This window comes from Lampris incognitus, chromosome 16, assembly GCF_029633865.1.
Source record: "Lampris incognitus isolate fLamInc1 chromosome 16, fLamInc1.hap2, whole genome shotgun sequence".
Classification (NCBI taxonomy): domain Eukaryota; kingdom Metazoa; phylum Chordata; class Actinopteri; order Lampriformes; family Lampridae; genus Lampris; species Lampris incognitus.
The window spans coordinates 34,148,092-34,167,660 of record NC_079226.1 but is presented as its reverse complement, the minus strand read 5'-3'; the positions used below and the strand labels follow the sequence as shown (position 1 = coordinate 34,167,660).

The 19,569-nt window shown below is 45.6% G+C and overlaps 1 protein-coding gene across 1 annotated transcript in view; it reads left to right on the top strand.

Moving 5' to 3' along the window:
- trmt61a (tRNA methyltransferase 61A) overlaps positions 1-16,973 on the top strand; it is a 31,247-nt gene extending 14,274 nt beyond the window's left edge. The window contains exons 3-4 of the mRNA XM_056295246.1: positions 7,682-7,948; positions 15,629-16,973. Of these exons, the coding sequence (XP_056151221.1) occupies positions 7,682-7,948; positions 15,629-15,882 (521 nt within the window). The 3' untranslated portion in view covers positions 15,883-16,973. The remainder of the gene's footprint in view (positions 1-7,681; positions 7,949-15,628) is intronic.
- The last annotated feature ends 2,596 nt before the right edge of the window (positions 16,974-19,569 follow it).

Below are 19,569 nucleotides of genomic sequence, written 5' to 3'. Positions count from 1 at the left end.
CACCTACCTTTTTAGTCTTGACCTGTTGTCTGAAATAACATCCCTGAATAATCCCAGTGGCTGAGAGGATTGAAACTAAAGCGTGATTTTGACTTTCTTCTCTATGTGCTTTGAAAGATATTTGAGCTATGACTGATATTGTGTAATGGAAGACATCAGGGCCTTTTTGGGGTTTTCGTGCTAACTATCCACCACTTCCTGTCTTAGTTTCCAACACAAATCTCCTCATGAGCTTCACCCTGCTATTCCGTCTGATTCATAGCAGACATTCAGAGTGCTTGGTTGTGTTTATGGGATGGCTGTTGCAATTACTCTTGGCCCAGTGGCAGGTTATTTGTGGGGGGGGGGCTGCTGCAGTTCTAGATCATTTTTAACTGCAGTCCTGCTGTTAGGCCCCGCCTACCATGTTATTGATGGAACTTGAGGGAAATCTGGGTGTGTGGAGGTCGCAGATGATGCATCGGTTCAGTAGCAAAGCTGCTTAGTCAGCTACACACTCTCACGCCTATACATAGAACTATAATGTCTTCAGCGATGTCACATTCCCCCTGGCTATCTTTCATAAAGATTGCCTACTGTGTGTGTTTTTGCACATGAACGGTTTTGAAGCAAGCGCTCATATTGAAAGCTTTATTTTATATTAATGCAGAATACCAATTTGAGCCATTTAAAAACCCATTCCAGTGGCTGTCGTTTATTCAAAATTTGCCCAGAAAATCCCTTTAATGAGCAATAAATAGATAAGACATACCTATGCCAGTGTTTTCAAGGAATTGATATAATTTATGCACCAATGATTTCACCACATCTTGTGCTCTTGAACAAAGGGTGGGTCTATTTTTTCACAGCAGGGTTTTGACTGACCGCAAGTTAAACACTGCAGGAAAATGCATTTAAAATTTTAATGCAGTGTATCATATAGCAGCAGTGCATTTATTAAAAATGGATCTTGATGTACAGCCCTATCATTAGGGCAAATAGTTTGACAAGGCACAGGCTTTTGGAGTTGTACTGTGGCAACCTAAATGAGAAGAGACAATAGTAGATGCATATCTCTATGTAGGCTGATGGACCAAGTCGTACTATAGAATGGTGTAGGTAACAGTGGCTTTATGCTGATACTTCTTCCATAAATTACCACAGAATAGGTTTAGCTTTGCAAGATTCAAAGCTAATTTACTGCAAATAAAGAGGTGGCATCTTACTGATTGTAGTTAATTGTGTAAGTGTTTGTGTTTCAACTTGATACTTGGCGAGCACAGTATGATAGAAATATCCATCCATCCATTATCTGAATCCCTTATCCTGCTCTCAGGGTCGGGGGATGCTGGAGCCTATTCTCAAAATCTAATTCATGTGGAAATGGGCACTGCAAAAAGATCTGCCTCAAACGGATTATTTGGGTTGTTTTCAAATGAAATATACCCAACATGCAATACATTTTCCTCTCAGGGAATTTTGTATCAACTCGTAATCAAATGTCTAGCCATGACCCAGCTGGTTAAAATTGAATAATATTTAATAAGTAATTATTAATAATTGCTGCAAAAATACCAGACTAATGCTGCATTCACACGGACTCTGGTAAACAGCAGACGCCAAACTGGAAGTCATTATTGTGCATGAGAGCAGGACAGTAAAATCAGCAGATGGTACTGCCGTCCAAAGTCTAAGTAGTTTAACTTTTTGCCGTCCTCCATGACGGAATTTACAACCGGGTGTTATGTAGCACATCACAAAACAGAAAAGATGGCTGATTATTTCTATAGGTATATGAGTTGACAGAATTAATGTATATAATTAAATAAAACAAACACAAAACACATGACTACAATTAAAAAAAATAATCTACAAACAGTAAAACATCACCATAGCAACTCGTGTAATGTTTTTTCCTCTTTCTTTCTTTCTTGTTTTTTTTCTTCTTCTTACTGTCATGCCATTCCATCAGAATTTATGGTTTTTCCCATTCTGTTTTGCCAAACTGCCATTTACCGTCTCCCAGATTCCATGTGAATGCCGCATAAGAAGTCAGAGACAGCTTGGGAGCATACAGGGATACAAACTAGGCAGAACTGTGACAGGTTGGAAAAAATGTAATAAACCAATGATTTATGTCAAAATTAATTCAATAAAAAAACCAAACTATTTCAAAGGGAACCCTAATCTGCTTGTTTGGTGGACCATTAAACTGTGCAGCATTTTTTTGTGTGAAAGGGAGAGAGACTCTTAAGTGCCTGGAATAGGCCTTAAATGACAGGATGTTCTATCAAAGTCCACACTTGATGTAGTATTAACTGCACATTTCAACTCACAGTATCATTAGATATCTGTTAATGAAAGCTAAACGCCATTTATACAGCACAGCAGTGCCTCATAACACTCAGCCTGATGAGCCATAACTAGAATTCGCTGGGGGTGTATGGGGGTTGACATTGTGAGAGAGCTTTGTAAACAGGCAGTGATTAGCTGTGATAATGATGTTGGCTGTTCTGACAAGGCCAACACACCCGTGTGTGCAGAGCGAGTCTAGTCATGTCAAGGAGTCACCTTGGAGATGGGGTTTTCTGGAGGTAACCTGGCTTAGCTGAGCCTTTTAACGAGCATTTTAATGGTATTTCAGCTGTTTTTACCCGTCCTTCAATCTGTATCAGTGTTTCACGTTGCTACAGCGACACATAAGACCCAGGGGGCTGCACAGTACCAGCACAGTTTCACCGTTGGCCACCCGAACAGTTAGGTCTCGCTCAAGGGCACTTCAGCAGTAGTCATTTAAGGAGTGGGAAGCATTTCTTGTTAACTTTACGCTTCCAGATTTTCCCTCCTGTTGTTGGTATTCAAAATGGCCTGTTCTCCTTTGCTTTATACTATCAGGAATCAAGAACACTTTATTTGTCATTTCATTTCATGTACGCAAGTACATGAAATGAAACGAAATATCATCAGCCCATAGCGGTGCCACACAGACAAAAACACGCATCCAAAAACTACAAGACCTGTAAGAAGACACATATCCAAACTAACACATATATCCAAACTAAAAAACAACAACAAAAAAAAATCACCGTCCAAGGGAACGAACACCAGCCAGATTGACTGTCGGAACTGCCGGTCTGCATAGGCTAGTAGTTAGCTTAGCCTGCCTCGCTTCCGCGTCCTGTCAGACCGCCCTCGGTGTTTCCTCTTCGGGCGCAGTTCTGGGCAGGCCCATGTTCCTTGGGCCCACTGGACACAGCAGACCAAGCTCCCTCAGCCGATCCAACGCCAGATGTCCAAGACAGCCTCGACACACCTCCCCGCACTCCACACGACAACATCAAAAACACAGTCAACACCAGCCAAGGCCGCTGCCAGACCGCCCTCGGTGTTATTGGAACTGCCGGTCTGCATGGGCTAGCAGTTAGCTTAGCCTGCCCCGCTTCCGCGTCCTGTCAGACCACCCTTCGTGTTACCTTCTCGGGCACAGCTCCAGGCAGGGCCGTGGTCCCTGGGCCCACAGGATGCAGCAGACCAAGCTCTCCCAGCCGAACTGGCTTCACCTCTCCCACCCATCAAACGAAGATAAAACTTAGACGTGGACAAAGACACTGCATGGATGGTACTGGGTGAGGCCACCGCACACGTACTAGGCTGCCAACACACTGCTAAGTTAGTTAATGACCAAATTTGAATGTCCATACGTTTAAAAAAAAAAAAAACAACAACAACCCTCAAACCCATTTGGAGCCATAGCTCCCCCAAAGGCCATCTTCTTTTCCTTCATGCCATCAGATCAGGCTTCCCATTGTTCAATAGCTGCCCACTAAGCTGCCCACTAAGCTGCCTACTAAGCTGAATTCTTGTTCCATAAGTAGATTATTAACCTTGATTTGTCTTGTGGGTTGCCAATACCATTTGCCTAAAAAAACAATGCTGCTATCAGCTCTTGAGTGAATGGCCGCCGCTAGAAGGCAAGGCCATTAGCAAGGAAAGGGCTTGCTGTCTGTTCAAGGGGATGTGAAGTTTGTATCACAAAGGGCAGGTTTCCATTCTAAACAAATGCTAAAACCCCATAATGAGCTAATCTCTGGTTGAAGTCACAGTCCTGAAAATGGCTGGTTGTGTTTAACTAACAGACACCTGTGGTGATACAATTGCAGTGGTGTTTGAGCACTTAAGTCAATTCCAAATGATAGTCTCGGGGCGTCTGGGTAGCATAGCGGTCTATTCTGTTGCCTAGCAACATGGGGATTGCCAGTTTGAATCCCCGTGTTACCTCCGGCTTGGTCGGGCGTCCCTGCAGACACAATTGGCCATGTCTGCGGGTGGGAACTGGGAAGTTGCACTAGCGCCTCCTCTGGTCGGTCGGGGTGCCTGTTCGGGCGGAAGGGGGAACTGGGGGGAGTAATGTGATCCTCCCATGCACTACGTCCCCCTGGCAAAACTCCTCACTGTCAGGTGAAAAGAAGCAGCTGATGACTCCACATGTGTCGAAGGAAGCATGTGGTAGTTTGCAGCCCTCCCCGGATCAGCAGAGGGGGGTGGCACAATGACCAGGATGGCTCGGAAGAGTTGGGTAATTGGCCGGATACAATTGGGGAGAAAAAGGGAGAGAACCCCCCCCCCCCCCCCAAATAAAAGAAATAATAGCGTCCAATGCTGCGATGTTGTCACCTCCCCCACTGTTGTTTAGTCTTTAAAGAGTCACCAAGCACCACCTTTTGAAGGGAAAATCCACCCTAAGCAGACCATTATTTGCCTAACTGGTAGGGGAAGCTCGTACTGGGGAGCTATGAAGTGGAATATATTGCTTTCAGATATTTAGTTGATTGCTAATAAGGTGACTTTTTAAAATTTATTAAAAAAAATGGCTGTTGACAGTTTTCCCCTACAGTGAGACTTCACTGATTGAAGGGTATGATCACACTGATCTGTTGTGTATGAATATGCATGATTTTTTTAATGCAATTTTTACACAATATTTTTAAACCTTTTGTCCAATGTGCCATGGCACCATGAAGATCACAAAGCCGTTTTTTGAACTTCATTATGCAAAGCTTCTTCCTTTACCATGAGTGGATTTCTTAATGGGAAGTCACAGCGGAAAGAGTCCCAGATTCCTGTCAAGTGTCAGTGACTTACTGTCTCACTGAAGTGTACAGGACCAACGGGAATTCAGTGGAGACCCATTCTGTGAGGACCTGAAGTTCAGAACCAGCCCGATACTGACTGATGGGCGATTTGTGTGACTGGGGGGCAGAAAGCTCTCTGTTGCAGCGAAGCAGCCATTTCCTAATTTCCAGTAAACTCTCCTTTACTGATGACTATCAATCTCTCTCTCTCTCTCTCTCTCTCTCTCTGGTACACTGAATGAATAATCAATCAGTTTCTCTTCCAGGCTCTTGCTCTCATTTTTTCTCTCTCTGGGACCCACAGCTTGTAGTCTCTCTCTCTCTCTCTCTCTCTCTCTCTCTCTCTCTCTCTCTCTCTCTCTCTCTCTCTCTCTCTCTCTCTCTCTCATCCATCTCTGCTGAAGAAGGAAGGTCTGGTGGCAGCTTGACCTCAGATGCAAAGCATGAGCATGTTACTTAGCCTGAACCACTTTGCAAGCCAGACAGAACAGGCGAATGATATCACCTTTTTAATCTTATCATTTTTGCTTCAGTGATGGTCTCCCCCTATCCATTGTGGTCATGATGCTTCGAACAACCCTAGATACCATTCCTCCCCCTTTTTTTTTTTTTTGCTACAACCCAACCAACATGGACATAAAACCAAGCAGCATTTCTTCATGCACAAATGCACCCAGACATGTGTTGCTGATTTGTAAAACAACATTGAGGAAGTTTTTACTGGACTGTATGAAGACATTTCTCCCTGCTACTCAAATCGGCTTTAGTCTGTACCAGCCTGCCACCATCACCACAAACGCCTGAATAACTTGTGGGAAACACAACCGCCATGGGTAGTGAACGTGCTGACCGGTGCTCGGCTGGCTGCAGTAAAATATCTCACAGTTCCTCTTAAAATCATAGCTGGGAAAACCGCCACTCATACTTTTCATCAGGGAATTCAGGGTCTTCAGACCAAGAGGTTTAATTTCTTTATATGGAATTCCAGTTTTGCAGCTTTTTACCAAACAATGTCTGCAGTTTTGGAAAATGTCTTCAAAGTTTTATTTTAAGCACAAGCGCTCAAAGGCTCTTAAAAAAGATAAATGTGGCTATTTAAGTCATAGATTTGACCTTAGAAGTTTAAAATATATTATGGTTTGTTGCTTCCCCTGTCTATCCAGTGACCAATAAGTGCAGCCATGCAGACCCGTCTCTTCAGAGATGTGCACTGGATCTTTTTTGTTAAATTGATTTAATCCTTTCCGTTTCCTCTGTGAATTTAGTCTTTTATTCTCAATGAAATAAAAAATTCTTCAGATTTATTCGCTTATTTATAGTTCTAATCACAATTTAGAAAGACTTTAAAATCGCAATTACATTCTGTGCAAAGTACAACAATCCACTATAAGGAAAGGAATTAGATTGAAGGCATCCAGACATACTTACAAAAAGGCCAAGCCTACAAATCGCGTTAAGAGTATTAAACAGGTAGCGCCCCTCCTGCCCCCATCTCCACCCCACCCTTACAAATCCTCACCAGCCCCCTCGCCCCTTTCCTGTGCCCCTTGGCTCTGACGTCCTTATCCGGTCGAGCGCCATGGCATTGTGGCCAGTCAAAGTGCCACTGTGGCGGTTAACATTGCCCCCATTGTGGCCGCCCGAACAAAGGCCACAGTGACGCAACATACAACATCGAGAGGGGGCAGGGGATAAGGACATGCTAGCTCGTAGCCATGTCCCTAGTGCTCCATTCCCCCGCCTTAACTGCATGTCACGTGACACGGTTGCATACACAAATGCAAATACAGATTTGTCGGTCTTCAGTGAACTGCATCAGTGGGCATTATATACGACTAAGCAAGTGCTGACACTCTGCTTCGGGACAATGAAGGCCCACTCAGAAATGTAGAGTCTGCATGGAGACGTCCATTAGTTTGCTTTGTATTACCAGCCCTGCATTCGTTGACTCGTCTTGGGGCAATTAAAAAAACAAAACAAACCAAAGCAAGTGTCTTATAATCTCCATGGATTTTATGATTTTATAAATTCCAACCAAAATTGATTTTGTGATACTACAGTTGGTAACCACATCTTCTCATTACTTTGGAACCCTTGTTCCAAGAATTTGCAGCTTTATAAATGCATCAGGATGACATGGTGGCTCAGTATTTAGCACCCTTGTCTCAGAACAAATGGGTCCTGGGTTTGATCCTAACCCTTTTGTGTGAAGTACAGGCATGGATGGGAGTACATATTCATATCTGTGAAGGCCCTACAATGGTTGCCCTCCTGCTCTCCACCCTTCCTCAATCCTAAATTGGATTGAACCTGGTTAGAGAATGAATGAATCAATTGATGCCCCACAGATCCAATGTCCTGGTCCAAGGTGCATGCTATGCACTCACAGCTCTGTGGGGTTTGAGTCCAGCTTAAAACCTGTGTTCAAAATTGGGCCTCTCCTCTCTGTCATCCATTCCCACTGCCACACTGCACTAGAAACTTTGTGATTAAACAGAAACTAAAATGAATTCAATAAAAGGTCTCTTTGAACCATTAGTATTCCTTTGTGATTTGTTTGTGTGTTCCAGGTACGGGTAGCGGATCCCTTTCCCATGCTATCCTGCGCACAATTGCGCCCACAGGCCACTTGCACACAGTGGAGTTCCACCAGCAGCGTGCAGAGAAGGCCACCGAGGAATTTCGCGAGCACCGTGTGGACCATCTGGTGACGATGAGGAACCAGGATGTGTGCAAGGAGGGTTTCGGTGTTACAGGGATCGCCGACGCCGTTTTCCTGGACATCCCCAGACCCTGGGAGGCTGTGGGTCATGCCAAGGCAGCTTTGAAGAAGCAAGGTAAGGCTGCAGGGTGGTGAGGGAGCAGGGAAAAATGTGTTCAATTCATCTATTCATGTAGATTTATTTATTTATTTATTTTGCTTTTTTGATAAAGAGAAGCGCAGGGATGGTCAATACAAAGATGTAATTCCATACCGAGTAAGTCTCTTACCTCACTGTTAACATGAGCCCATGCTGAACAACTGGTACTGAAAGGTTTAAGAGGCAGTGCCCTTCTACACTGCCAACAACACCTGGCATTCAACCAGGGTGGGGTATTACCACCACCCTCAGCCCAGACGCTGGTAAAGTTTGCCCCTGGCAGTGGAGTTTACCTGCTGAACGTGCCCTCTGGTGAGGGCTTACACCGGCCATTCTATTTAACATAACTCTCTGGATGATCAAATCATCAAATGCAAGGTTAAATGTTAGCATTTACCAGCCACTGAGCTCTGATTACAAAGAAGTTGCTGTTTTTCATAATTTTGACACATTTCTCCAAACTAAGGTTCATGCTCTCAGCGGTTAGCGTGGCCGATGAAACCCGCTCCCTTTTTGCAAAACAGCCCTACTCCATTGCAAAACGAAGTGCTTCTTTCTGTCAAGATGGGTGTACGTGGATATATGGGTGCATATGTGTATATGTTTGCCACGGCCCCAAAGACACAGTCGCTATAGTGAGTTTTGTGTGACCTGCACTGGCTCGGTGGATTTTATGGATGCAACATTGGGCATTTCAGAACATCGGCCAGACTGTTTATTCACCGACGGCAAGGCTGCTGTGCTCTGCCCTGCCATCCAGTAATGACCATTGATCCTGGTCTGGAAAGCTCTTACTGCGTTTGTTCCTTGTCACAGGGACACAACGCGAAAGGAGGGGCGATGGAAAACTTGTTGTGGTTTCCATGGTAACAAGGTGCGGCATTTGGGAGCAGGCCTGGACAGGTCAGCCGCTCCCTGTGGGTGGTCAGTTGTGTTTAAGTTCCGTGTATGATTATTGACGAAGCCATGTGGCGTATGATCTAGCTAGAGCACATAGCAACAAGGACCCCCCCCCCCCCATCAACCCCGTCACCACCATTTCAAAAGGCTTCAGTTCTTACTTCGAAATCAAAATGGAAGTCAGGACTTATCAGTGATGATGTTTGTTTTGCTGTTCATTTTTCCATCCAGGAGTTTCAACATCGTTAGGTTCCTCTCACAAGAAGGCTTTTCTCATCCCTGTGCACCTTGTGTCCTCTGCATATTTCTGTCTTTTCCATCTATGGCTTAATGCCACGTATCTGCCCCATGTAGTGAATGCCTCACTCTCTCCGTCTGCTCTGAACGACTTAGTTGAGGATGAGCTGAGATCAGGGGTTTATGAGCTGGAGTCTAAGAAATGGATTGCAGGATCGAATACCGATGTTATTTAGACCCACAGAGAGAGCGCAATCAAAAAGGAAGGCGTGGCGTAAAATGGACTGTGGGCCGTGGACACGTGATCTGTACCCCCACTCCCTCGTTTCCTACCACCTTTCCCCTCATTCACTCTCCTCACTCCACATCATCTTTTCTTTTCTTCTCTTCGCACCTTTCTCCTCACTGTTGCCCACCTCCTTTCTTCCCTTCCTCTACCCCCCCCTATTTCACTCTCAAATCCTCTCCTCCTGTTTTCTCCCTCTGTTTCACCTCCTTTCCCAACACCACCTCTCTCTTTCTTGCTCTTTCTCTCTCTTCTTTTCCTGCTCCCTTTTATGGTGCCACTGCAACATATTCCTTCCATGAGCTTTCACCTCATGTATGCACACAACACACACGCACACGCACACACAACACAAATACAAGTGCACAGCCAGATCTCCATTGTAGACCCGGTCCCATGACCATACAGGGCTATGCTCCATGGAGAGGTTGTGAATGTTGTCTGCAGAAGGAATGATTTAATATAACTTCCACGCCCACCCCTTTCAGCCCTGTTAGTGGAGTTGTTTTCTCCAGAGAGATGGGCTAAACACACCATTCTTGCCCCTCAGTGCCTCAGCAAAGGCAGAACACACTGGGGCAGAAAAAAAAAGTAACAATAAGGGGGGGGGAACATTTGCCAACCCTGGAAGTTTCAGGTGTGTATTTTTCCTTACACTCTCTTCCACTTATCCACCGCTGAAAGTGGCCAGTGCATTCAGACTGTCAGGATGAATGTGGTTTGGAACTAGGAGACCCTTGTATATGTGAAGTGGACACCCCCCCGTTTTACAGCAGAGAGAGACAGGAAAGGCAGGGGAGAGCAAGGGGATGACATACAGCAAAGGGCCCGGGCTGGATTCGAACCCAGGCCTCCGTGGTAAGAACTCAGCCTTGATAGTACGCACTCTACCAGGTGAGCCACCACGGCGCCCCCAGGTTCCATGTTTTTTATTGACAAAGTGCGCTTTGGAAACATTTGAAAGAGGATGATGGTTTACCTGCTAAAGTATGTAATAGGCAAAAGATTATCTGGGCCGCCACAAAATCTCTGGCTTGTGGCTGCTGTTCTCTCCCCGACCTCATCTACTTTTTTTTTTTGCACTTAGAATGTAGTTGTTTTCTCAGTGGGAATTCTGGTCTCATCTCAAGATGGCTCCCAACTGGTTTGCAGGAATAAGCAGAGCGTGAGGCAGAGGGCAGTAGAAATTAGTTTTTGTTTTTTTCCATGTAATTCTTGTTGTGTTTTGGCCTGTCGCCGGGCTCTCTATTTACTCTGTTTAGAGTAGCTGAACCCTGCCAGGATCCTGGCAGAGCGGCCCCCACCCTCCCCTGAGAAACTAAAGGGACTTATTATGCAAGACTAAGACAAACATGGCTCGTGAGCACAAACGATAAAGGCCATGTTGTTACCCAAAACCTCAGCAATCCCAGAATATCTCAGCTGGGCACATATAGATGATAAACATTAATGCTGTCGGTGTGACAGCATATTCTAGCTGTCGGCATTGTTCTCACAAATGATATATGTAAGGCTGTTAGTAATTACTCGAGACACGCTTGTATATTCATCAGCCAAGCCGCTCCCTGCGCATTTGTCCTGGCTGCTAAGAGACCATAGTTTTGTTTACAGCTGTCCAGCGAGAGAATGTTGTTCCTGTTTGCCCAAAGAACGACCGCTATCCAGAACATCCCAAAGTCTCCTGTATTTTATTTGTCTATGAAAACGGGCCCTTCAGCAAAGTGCTGTCCTTAGTCAGCCTGTCGGGCTGGTTCTCCATCTTCATGTGTGCTGGTGGCGATAGATAAACATGCCCCCTGTTGGGGTTGCAGTCATAGAAGCCCCCCACCATGCCTCCGTCATCTCGTGTTCAACTAATCCCACTCTGGCTGTCCCCTTTTCAAATCTCGTAGTCAAGTTAGATTGGCTGTATTATGGTGCCACATGGCCGGTTGCCAAACGGTTTCACGCATCCCTGGACTGCTGAATAAGTTCCAACGTCTTAATCTTTCTAGCATTTCTTTAAGGGCATCAGTGCCTTAGTGCCTCCCTGTTGGACACAGTGCATGGAGCAAAATAGGTTGGTCTTGTCTTCTGTATGCATATGTGGAAAATCAGTAGTTATGTCATTTCATGCACTTGCGTACATGAAATGAAATGAAATATCGTTTCCCCCAGCCCACAGCAGTGCAACACAAAGACAAAAACACACATCCAAATTACATGTACACATATATCCAAATCACAAAAAAACTACAAAAACACACATCCAACATATCCAAAAAAAAATGTTACTGTCCAAGAGAGTGAACGCCAGGATGACTGTTGGAACTACCTATCTGCATGGGCTAGCAGTTAGCTTAGCCTGCCTTGTTTCTGCGTCCTGTCAGACCACCCTCAGTGTTTCCTCCTCATTGCAGCTCCAGGCAGGGCCGTGGTCCCTGTGCCCACTGGATGCAGCAGACCAGGCTCTCCCAGCCAATCCAGGGAAAATATAGGGAGGTCAAGAGTTTTTGTTCAACACACCCAGGTTTTTTGCATATATAGAAATAAATCTCATTTAAAATGGGGAAATTCAAATTCTCACCCGCTTCTCCTAGATGCTGTGTACAGCATTTCCCATTTGCAGCACAAGTTAATGCTATTAATGCAGTTGATTATTTTTCATGATAGTGTCTAAAAATCTGAAGTTTGGTTGAAGTGAGAAGTTTTCGAGGAGAGGTTGTATGGGAACCCTGTGTGCTGGTGTCGCCCCATTCGGACGGCTGTACTGGGATGTGAGTCACCTTCTTCTGTCCTGGGTTTACCTAGTTAAAGTTTCCTTGGCGTGCTGTTCCAGCCACCCACAGTGACCCCCTCAGGACTTGGCGTAGAAGAGGTGACACTAGGCCAGCCGCTGATCCATCTTTAATAGATCCCCGTTGTTCCTCCCCCCTTTGTGGATGACAAACTATGGGTGGCAGCCAAGATTAGATATGGTTGAATGGGTCGAATTAGAAGGTAAAGGGCATCTCTCAAGAGTAAGACATTTTCCTTCATCATTATTATCATTATTCAGCAAACTGTTTGGGTTTTTTTTACTCTAGGATACCAGTGAAAAAAATGATTTATGCTGGTGCGTTTCTTTTTGTAGGCTGCGAGGAAGACTTGGTTATCTCTGTCCTATTTAGATATACACTACCGTTCAAAAGTTTGGGATCACCCAAACAATTTCGTGTTTTCCATGAAAAGTCACACTTATTCACCACCATATGTTGTGAAATGAATAGAAAATAGAGTCAAGACATTGACAAGGTTAGAAATAATGATTTGTATTTGAAATAAGATTTTTTTTACATCAAACTTTGCTTTCGTCAAAGAATCCTCCATTTGCAGCAATTACAGCATTGCAGACCTTTGGCAGTCTAGCTGTTAATTTGTTGAGGTAATCTGGAGAAATTGCACCCCACGCTTCCAGAAGCAGCTCCCACAAGTTGGATTGGTTGGATGGGCACTTCTTTGAGCAGATTGAGTTTCTGGAGCATCACATTTGTGGGGTCAATTAAACGCTCAAAATGGCCAGAAAAAGAGAACTTTCATCTGAAACTCGACAGTCTATTCTTGTTCTTAGAAATGAAGGCTATTCCATGCGAGAAATTGCTAAGAAATTGAAGATTTCCTACACCGGTGTGTACTACTCCCTTCAGAGGACAGCACAAACAGGCTCTAACAGGTACTATTTAATGAAGATGCCAGTTGGGGACCTGTGAGGCGTCTGTTTCTCAAACTAGAGACTCTAATGTACTTAACTTCTTGCTCAGTTGTGCAACGCGGCCTCCCACTTCTTTTTCTACTCTGGTTAGAGCCTGTTTGTGCTGTCCTCTGAAGGGAGTAGTACACACCGGTGTAGGAAATCTTCAATTTCTTAGCAATTTCTCGCATGGAATAGCCTTCATTTCTAAGAACAAGAATAGACTGTCGAGTTTCAGATGAAAGTTCTCTTTTTCTGGCCATTTTGAGCGTTTAATTGACCCCACAAATGTGATGCTCCAGAAACTCAATCTGCTCAAAGAAGTGCCCATCCAACCAATCCAACTTGTGGGAGCTGCTTCTGGAAGCGTGGGGTGCAATTTCTCCAGATTACCTCAACAAATTAACAGCTAGAATGCCAAAGGTCTGCAATGCTGTAATTGCTGCAAATGGAGGATTCTTTGACGAAAGCAAAGTTTGATGTAAAAAAAATCTTATTTCAAATACAAATCATTATTTCTAACCTTGTCAATGTCTTGACTCTATTTTCTATTCATTTCACAACATATGGTGGTGAATAAGTGTGACTTTTCATGGAAAACACAAAATTGTTTGGGTGATCCCAAACTTTTGAACGGTAGTGTATATGAAGTCGGCAAGCTGTCCTTTTCCCCTAAATGTAGGATTCACTGCCTTTCTACTACCTGTAATAGTACCTCTGCTCTGTACTACCTTTCTCACTATGACACTTCCAGTGTGTGTAACACCTTTTTAGGTGGCTGCAGTCTCTCACACGGCACGCTTCCTCTCTGAAAGGCCAGAAGCTTTTAGCTGTTTGTTGGCTGGTGAGGGAGAAGGCGGAGCAGAGAGGTCCTTGGTTAATTGGATCAGTCGTGATCATATCTAAAGCAAAGTGGGGAGGGTAAACTACACCCATTAGTGACTTGGCTGTTTCCTGCTCCTCGTTGGCACTAGAATTGCACCTGGCCTGGTGTCTGGTCCAAAAGAGGATAAACCAACACAGGTCATCCAAGAACTAGAACAATTACGCCTGTTTCTGGCTGTGTCTTTTAAAGCTGCAGTCCGTGACATTTCTCCATTAATAAGTTGTTATGTCATTAATTTCAAACGTGATGAGGATGTGGTGTTCTGTTTAATGGACAATATTACAATATAGAACATTATTACAATATAGATCGATGTAGGAAGCAGAGAGAAATAGACCTGTTACAACTGATTTTATGTGACCGCAAACAAGGCGTGGCAGCCGTCGTTGTTCATGTGCTGTCAGCTCAGCAATAAGCAGCGCCCACCCTTGAAAATGGTAAATGTGTTGTATTTATGTAGTGCTTTTCCTCTGCAACAGCCACTCAAAGCACTTTACAATCAATGAATGCTTCACATTCACCCACGCACACACTCACTCATATGGCGTCAGCCATGCAAGGTGCCAACCAGCTCATCAGGGCCACTTAGGGGTCAGGTGTTTTGCTCAAGAACCCCTTGAAATTTTTGCAAGGAGGAGCCGAGGATCGAATCAGCAACCCTCTAGTTACCAGACAACCTGCCCTACCTCCTGAGCCACTGTCGGCCCCTGTAAAACTGGCATCCCCGAGCCAAAGCTAATGCAAGTAGTCTAATGTGTTACAAACCATCAAGATATATTGTAACACTGTTCTACACTGTACAACAGAAAGCATCACCAGGGGGCGTCCAGATAGCATGGCAGTCTATTCCGTTGCCTACCAACACGGGGATCGCCGGTTCGAATCCCCATGTTACCTCTGGCTTGGTCGGGCGTCCCTACAGACAATTGGCCGTGTCTGCGGACGGGAAGCCGGATGTAGGTATGTGTCCTGGTCACTGCACTAGCACCTCCTCTGGTCAGTCAGGGCGCCTGTTTGGGGGGGAGGGGGAACTGGGGGGGAATAGCCTGATCATCCCATGTGCTACGTTCCCCTTCGCAAAACTTCTTAATATCAGGTGAAAAGAAGCAGCTGGCGACTCCACGTGTATTGGAGGAGACGTGTGGTAGTCTGCAGCCCTCCCCGGCTTGGCAGAGGGGCTGGAGCAGCGACTGGGATGGCTCGGAATCACGTTTCAATCTTTTTTGCTGCTGGAGTTCTTTCCAACACTTGGCTGCTGCACCAGTGACAATCCTCTCCGGTTAACACAAGTCTGCACTGGAGAGTGTCTCCAGTCATGCTGAAGATGGCACTAGTATTATGTAACTTGACTCCATGGTCAAAGTGGATAAAAAGATGATTTATTAATGGAGAGAAGTTGTTGATTTCAGCTGTAACAAAAGCTGTTACAATACACAGGTTTCCATTCAGACTCCATTCAAACAGCAACATAGCTCTGTTAGGTTTCGCTACCCCCCCCCCCACACACACACCTCTCTTCTCCCTCTCTGAACTTGTCTCTTGTTCTCGCTCTTCTGTTTGCATTTTCCTTTCCCTGCCCACCCATCTTCCCATTCTGTCTCCTTCCCACCTCGCTCACCGTCTTTCGTCTCTCTGCAGCTGGCCGTTTGTGCTCCTTCTCGCCATGCATCGAGCAAGTGCAGAGGACCTGCGAGGCCCTGACTGAGCAGGATTTTGAGGAAATCTGCACCCTGGAGGTCCTCCTGAGAGTCCACGACGTGCGCGCCGTCACCCTGCCGCTGCCCGACTTCGGCTCCAACCACACCTCGGTCATCTGTAAGATCACCGTCCCTCGCAGGGAGATGGCTGGTCACACGGGCTACCTGACCTTCGCCACCAAACCACGGGCCTAAAGGCCAGAGTGCCTCATGGGAGGTATTTTTCAGGCAGTGTAGGTTTAATTTTTACAAATCTTTTACAACTTTTTTTAAAAAATTGATATAATTTTTAATGTTTTATAATTATTTGTTTCCTCAGATAAGTTAGGCAGATTTGCATCATTCTCTGGGTTTCAGTAATTTCCTGCACACTGCGCCAAAATATTTCCCATGTGTCATAGCTTTAGTGGAGTAAACCCCAGTACAGTCAATACAAGATACCCCCCCCCACAAGAGTGTAAGACAGGATTTCCCAAAAGCAAGCCAAGAAAATACTTGTTTCGTTGCCATGTGACGGACAGAATGTGTTGCTTGTGAAGATGCTTTTGGGAAACCAGGCCTTGTGTTGTTCCAAAGCAGTGATTTAAGGAATTTCCCGTTTCCTCTTTACCGATCTTCCTCGACTTCATTTGTTCTTTTGCTCATTTATTTTTGCCACCGAGGGAGGCAACATAGTTTAAACACCCGCCATTCTGTCGCTCCCTTTATCTGTCAGACGCACCTGAAGGAAAATGGGGGCGTCTGATTGCTTCATCACGTCTGAGGATGTGTAGTTGTGTGTTACATCCCCGTAGTACAGTTGCCAGGCACTATTTGTTTGTTTCTTTACTTGCATCAAGCAAGAATAGAAATTGAGGATGAAAAATAAGTGAATAACTGAGCCACTTGAAAAGAATAAATGGCGTGATTTCCAATATTTTGGCAAAAATTTAAACCCCTTGGCCTTTCCTCTCTTTTTCTTTTTTTTTTTTAATCGGTGCATCAGTTGTTATGTTTTGTTTATGTTTTGTAGTTGTTGTGTTTTTACTGTTTTATTTTTGCACTCTGTATTTGAACGAATACAATAAATGTGTGAAAAGGACGGTGTCTGCTTGTTAACACATTTTACACAGGGGAAAATCAGACAGTCCCGCCAGGCAGGGTGACCCAAGTTCTTAGAAAGTCCCATCACGTAACTCGCCACAGGTTCGAGCCCAGTCTGGCTGATATTAACAACCACGTGTCCTGTCCAATTTGCCGTGAAGGGCGCGACACTGAACCGGCAGCTGCTCGAATGCCTGAAACTAAAGTGGAGGATGAAATATCCTGGTTTATTTGTCATTTATTTATCTATTTCTTTTCTTTGTCCCTCTCGCTGCCGAAATCTGTCCGTGTTGAGCTGTCCTGGCCTCCGAACCAAAAAAGGGCCATGAGTAGGAGGATGAGGATGAGGCGCAGATGTTCTCTGACCCCCCCCCCCCCACACACACACACACACACACACACACACACACACTGAATTGAAACATGGGTATTAGCTTTCATAACTGGACCCTGGAGGATGAGATAAACTCACTGCCGTCACTGTGAGGAAGGGGACCCGGTGCGACACACATCACTGTACAGTCATTACTGGCGTGTTTAACCTGGTCTCCGGGGGTCCCCTGCATTCATCATCCAGTTCCCGGATTCGTTTTAAGAGTTCCACTTCAAATCGGTGCGTGTCCGATCCGTTTGAGGAAAGCGATGGTTTTCTGGTGTATATCATTTAAATATTTGGAAATTATAATTAAATATTTGAAAATTTATTATAAATGATCTAAAAGTCATTTTGTGAGGAAAGGCTTATCAACATCCGGCAACTTTTTTTGGGGGGGGGGGGGGGTTTCCTCCTTTTTCTCTCCAATTGTACCTGTCCAATTACCCCACTCTTCTGAGCTGTCCCGGTCGCTGCTCCACCCCCTCTGCTGACCTGGGGAGGGCTGCAGACTACCGCATGCCTCCTCCAATACATGTGGAGTCGATCCGGCAACTTTTAATAATAATGATAATAATAATAATAATCCACACTAAGGTTTACGTTCATGAAAACCTTTTTGTAGAAGAAGGTGTCACGGGCGTATGGGTAGCGTGGTGGTCTATTCCGTTGCCTACCAGCACGGGGATCACCAGTTTGAATCCCTGTGTTACCTCCAGCTTGTCCTACAGACACAATTGGCTGTCTGCGGGTGGGAAGCTGGATGTGGGTCTGTGTTCCTGGTCGCTGCACTAGCGCCTCCTCTGATCAGTAGGGGCACCTGTTTGGTTGGGAGGGGGGATTGGGAATAGCGTGATGCTCCCACGTGCTACATCCCCCTGGTGAAACTCCTCACTGTCAGGTGAAAAGCGGCTGGAGACTCCACATGTATCGGAGGAGGCACGTGGTAGTCTGCAGCCCTCCCCGGGTCGGCAGAGGGTAATACCTGGGGTGGGTTTATTAGTCAAAGCCCCTCGCCATACGTAGAGATGGTGTTTGGTGCCTCAGGGCCGCTGAGGCCTAGTTAACAGTATATAAACCTGGGCTTGGTTTGGGTTATAAAAAGCCTTGCGTTCCTATCAGCGTGCTGTGTTGGACCGTTTGTAAAGGCAGGTTGCGGTCTGTTTGTGTGACTGTGGGTGCGAACGGCCAGTTTTCCACCTCTGGGCTGAGTGTGACTTTCCAAAACCATGGGCCAGTTCAAAATGTTTACAGCATGTGACTGGAAAGTGATTAATTCAGGGGCAGCTCAGGAGGTCGAGCGGTTGATCCCCAATCACAAGGTTTCTGATTCGAGCCCGGTTCCTCCTCACCTCGTGTGGAAGTGCCCTTGAGCAAGACATTGAACCTCCTAAGTGCTCTCCACGACCGGGTTGGAGCCTTACATGGCAGCCTCTGCCGTCGGTATGTGTGAATGTATATATCGGTGTGGCTTTAACTTTGTGCTCTGTTAAGTAAAAAACTACATTTAATGCAGTCCATTTAACTTAAATTTCAGTTTGACCCTGTAGTGAAAACCAAGCCTGTAGGTGTGCTTGTGTCCGTCAAGAAACAAAAGTAAGCAATCATTAAGAATAGAAAATGGGTGAAGCAAGAGTTACGCTCAAATACTCCCGAGCTGCTGTTGAGCAAGGCACTAGGCCCCTCTCACCACTCCAATGGCACTGCTAAATGAAAGGTATGAATGTAATTCACTTCCCTATGTGTGTGTGTGTGAGGAATCTTCCCTGGTGTGAATAAGCGCCCTACTGCAAGCAGCTGCCCCCCACCTCACATCCAGAGGGTCTAATCTGGAAGCCCCAGGCTGGGAATAGCAGCGCTGAGCCACTGCAAATCCTCCCCGTAATCAGCTTGTCATCTGCTCTGCCTGAGCTGAGCTCTGATGGGGCACTCGTCCAGCGCAGAGGCTCTGGGAGCTGACACAGGAGCGACTGGTCCACGACCCCGCACGCGACTGCGCCTGCTGGGGTGGGAGGGGAGGGGAGCCAGTACTTTGTGTTGTTGGTCAGATTTGTGAGGATGAGGATGGGCTCAAAACAGGACCCAGAAGGTATTTGCTCCACTTAGGCACAATGCTGCTTCTTTTTTTTTTAAGGTAAATCTAGCTCAGTGTTGGTAGTTCATCACAAAGTTCATAGGCTGAGCAGGGCATTTCGGGTCATGTGGTCAGCAAGAGGTAAATGAGATCAAGAGGCAGGCAGCGTCTACCTGACATGGTGGTCGTGTTAACCAGATCCACCTTTAAATTGCTCACCAGGGTGGAACCGGCTGGAGAGAAGTGGTGGGAAAAGGAGTGGGTGTGAGGTGTTGAGTCTTGACTCAACTACAGCATTTGTCCAATGCCATGTCAGAGGTGGAGTCATAGATGAAGCTGTTTTTTTCTCACA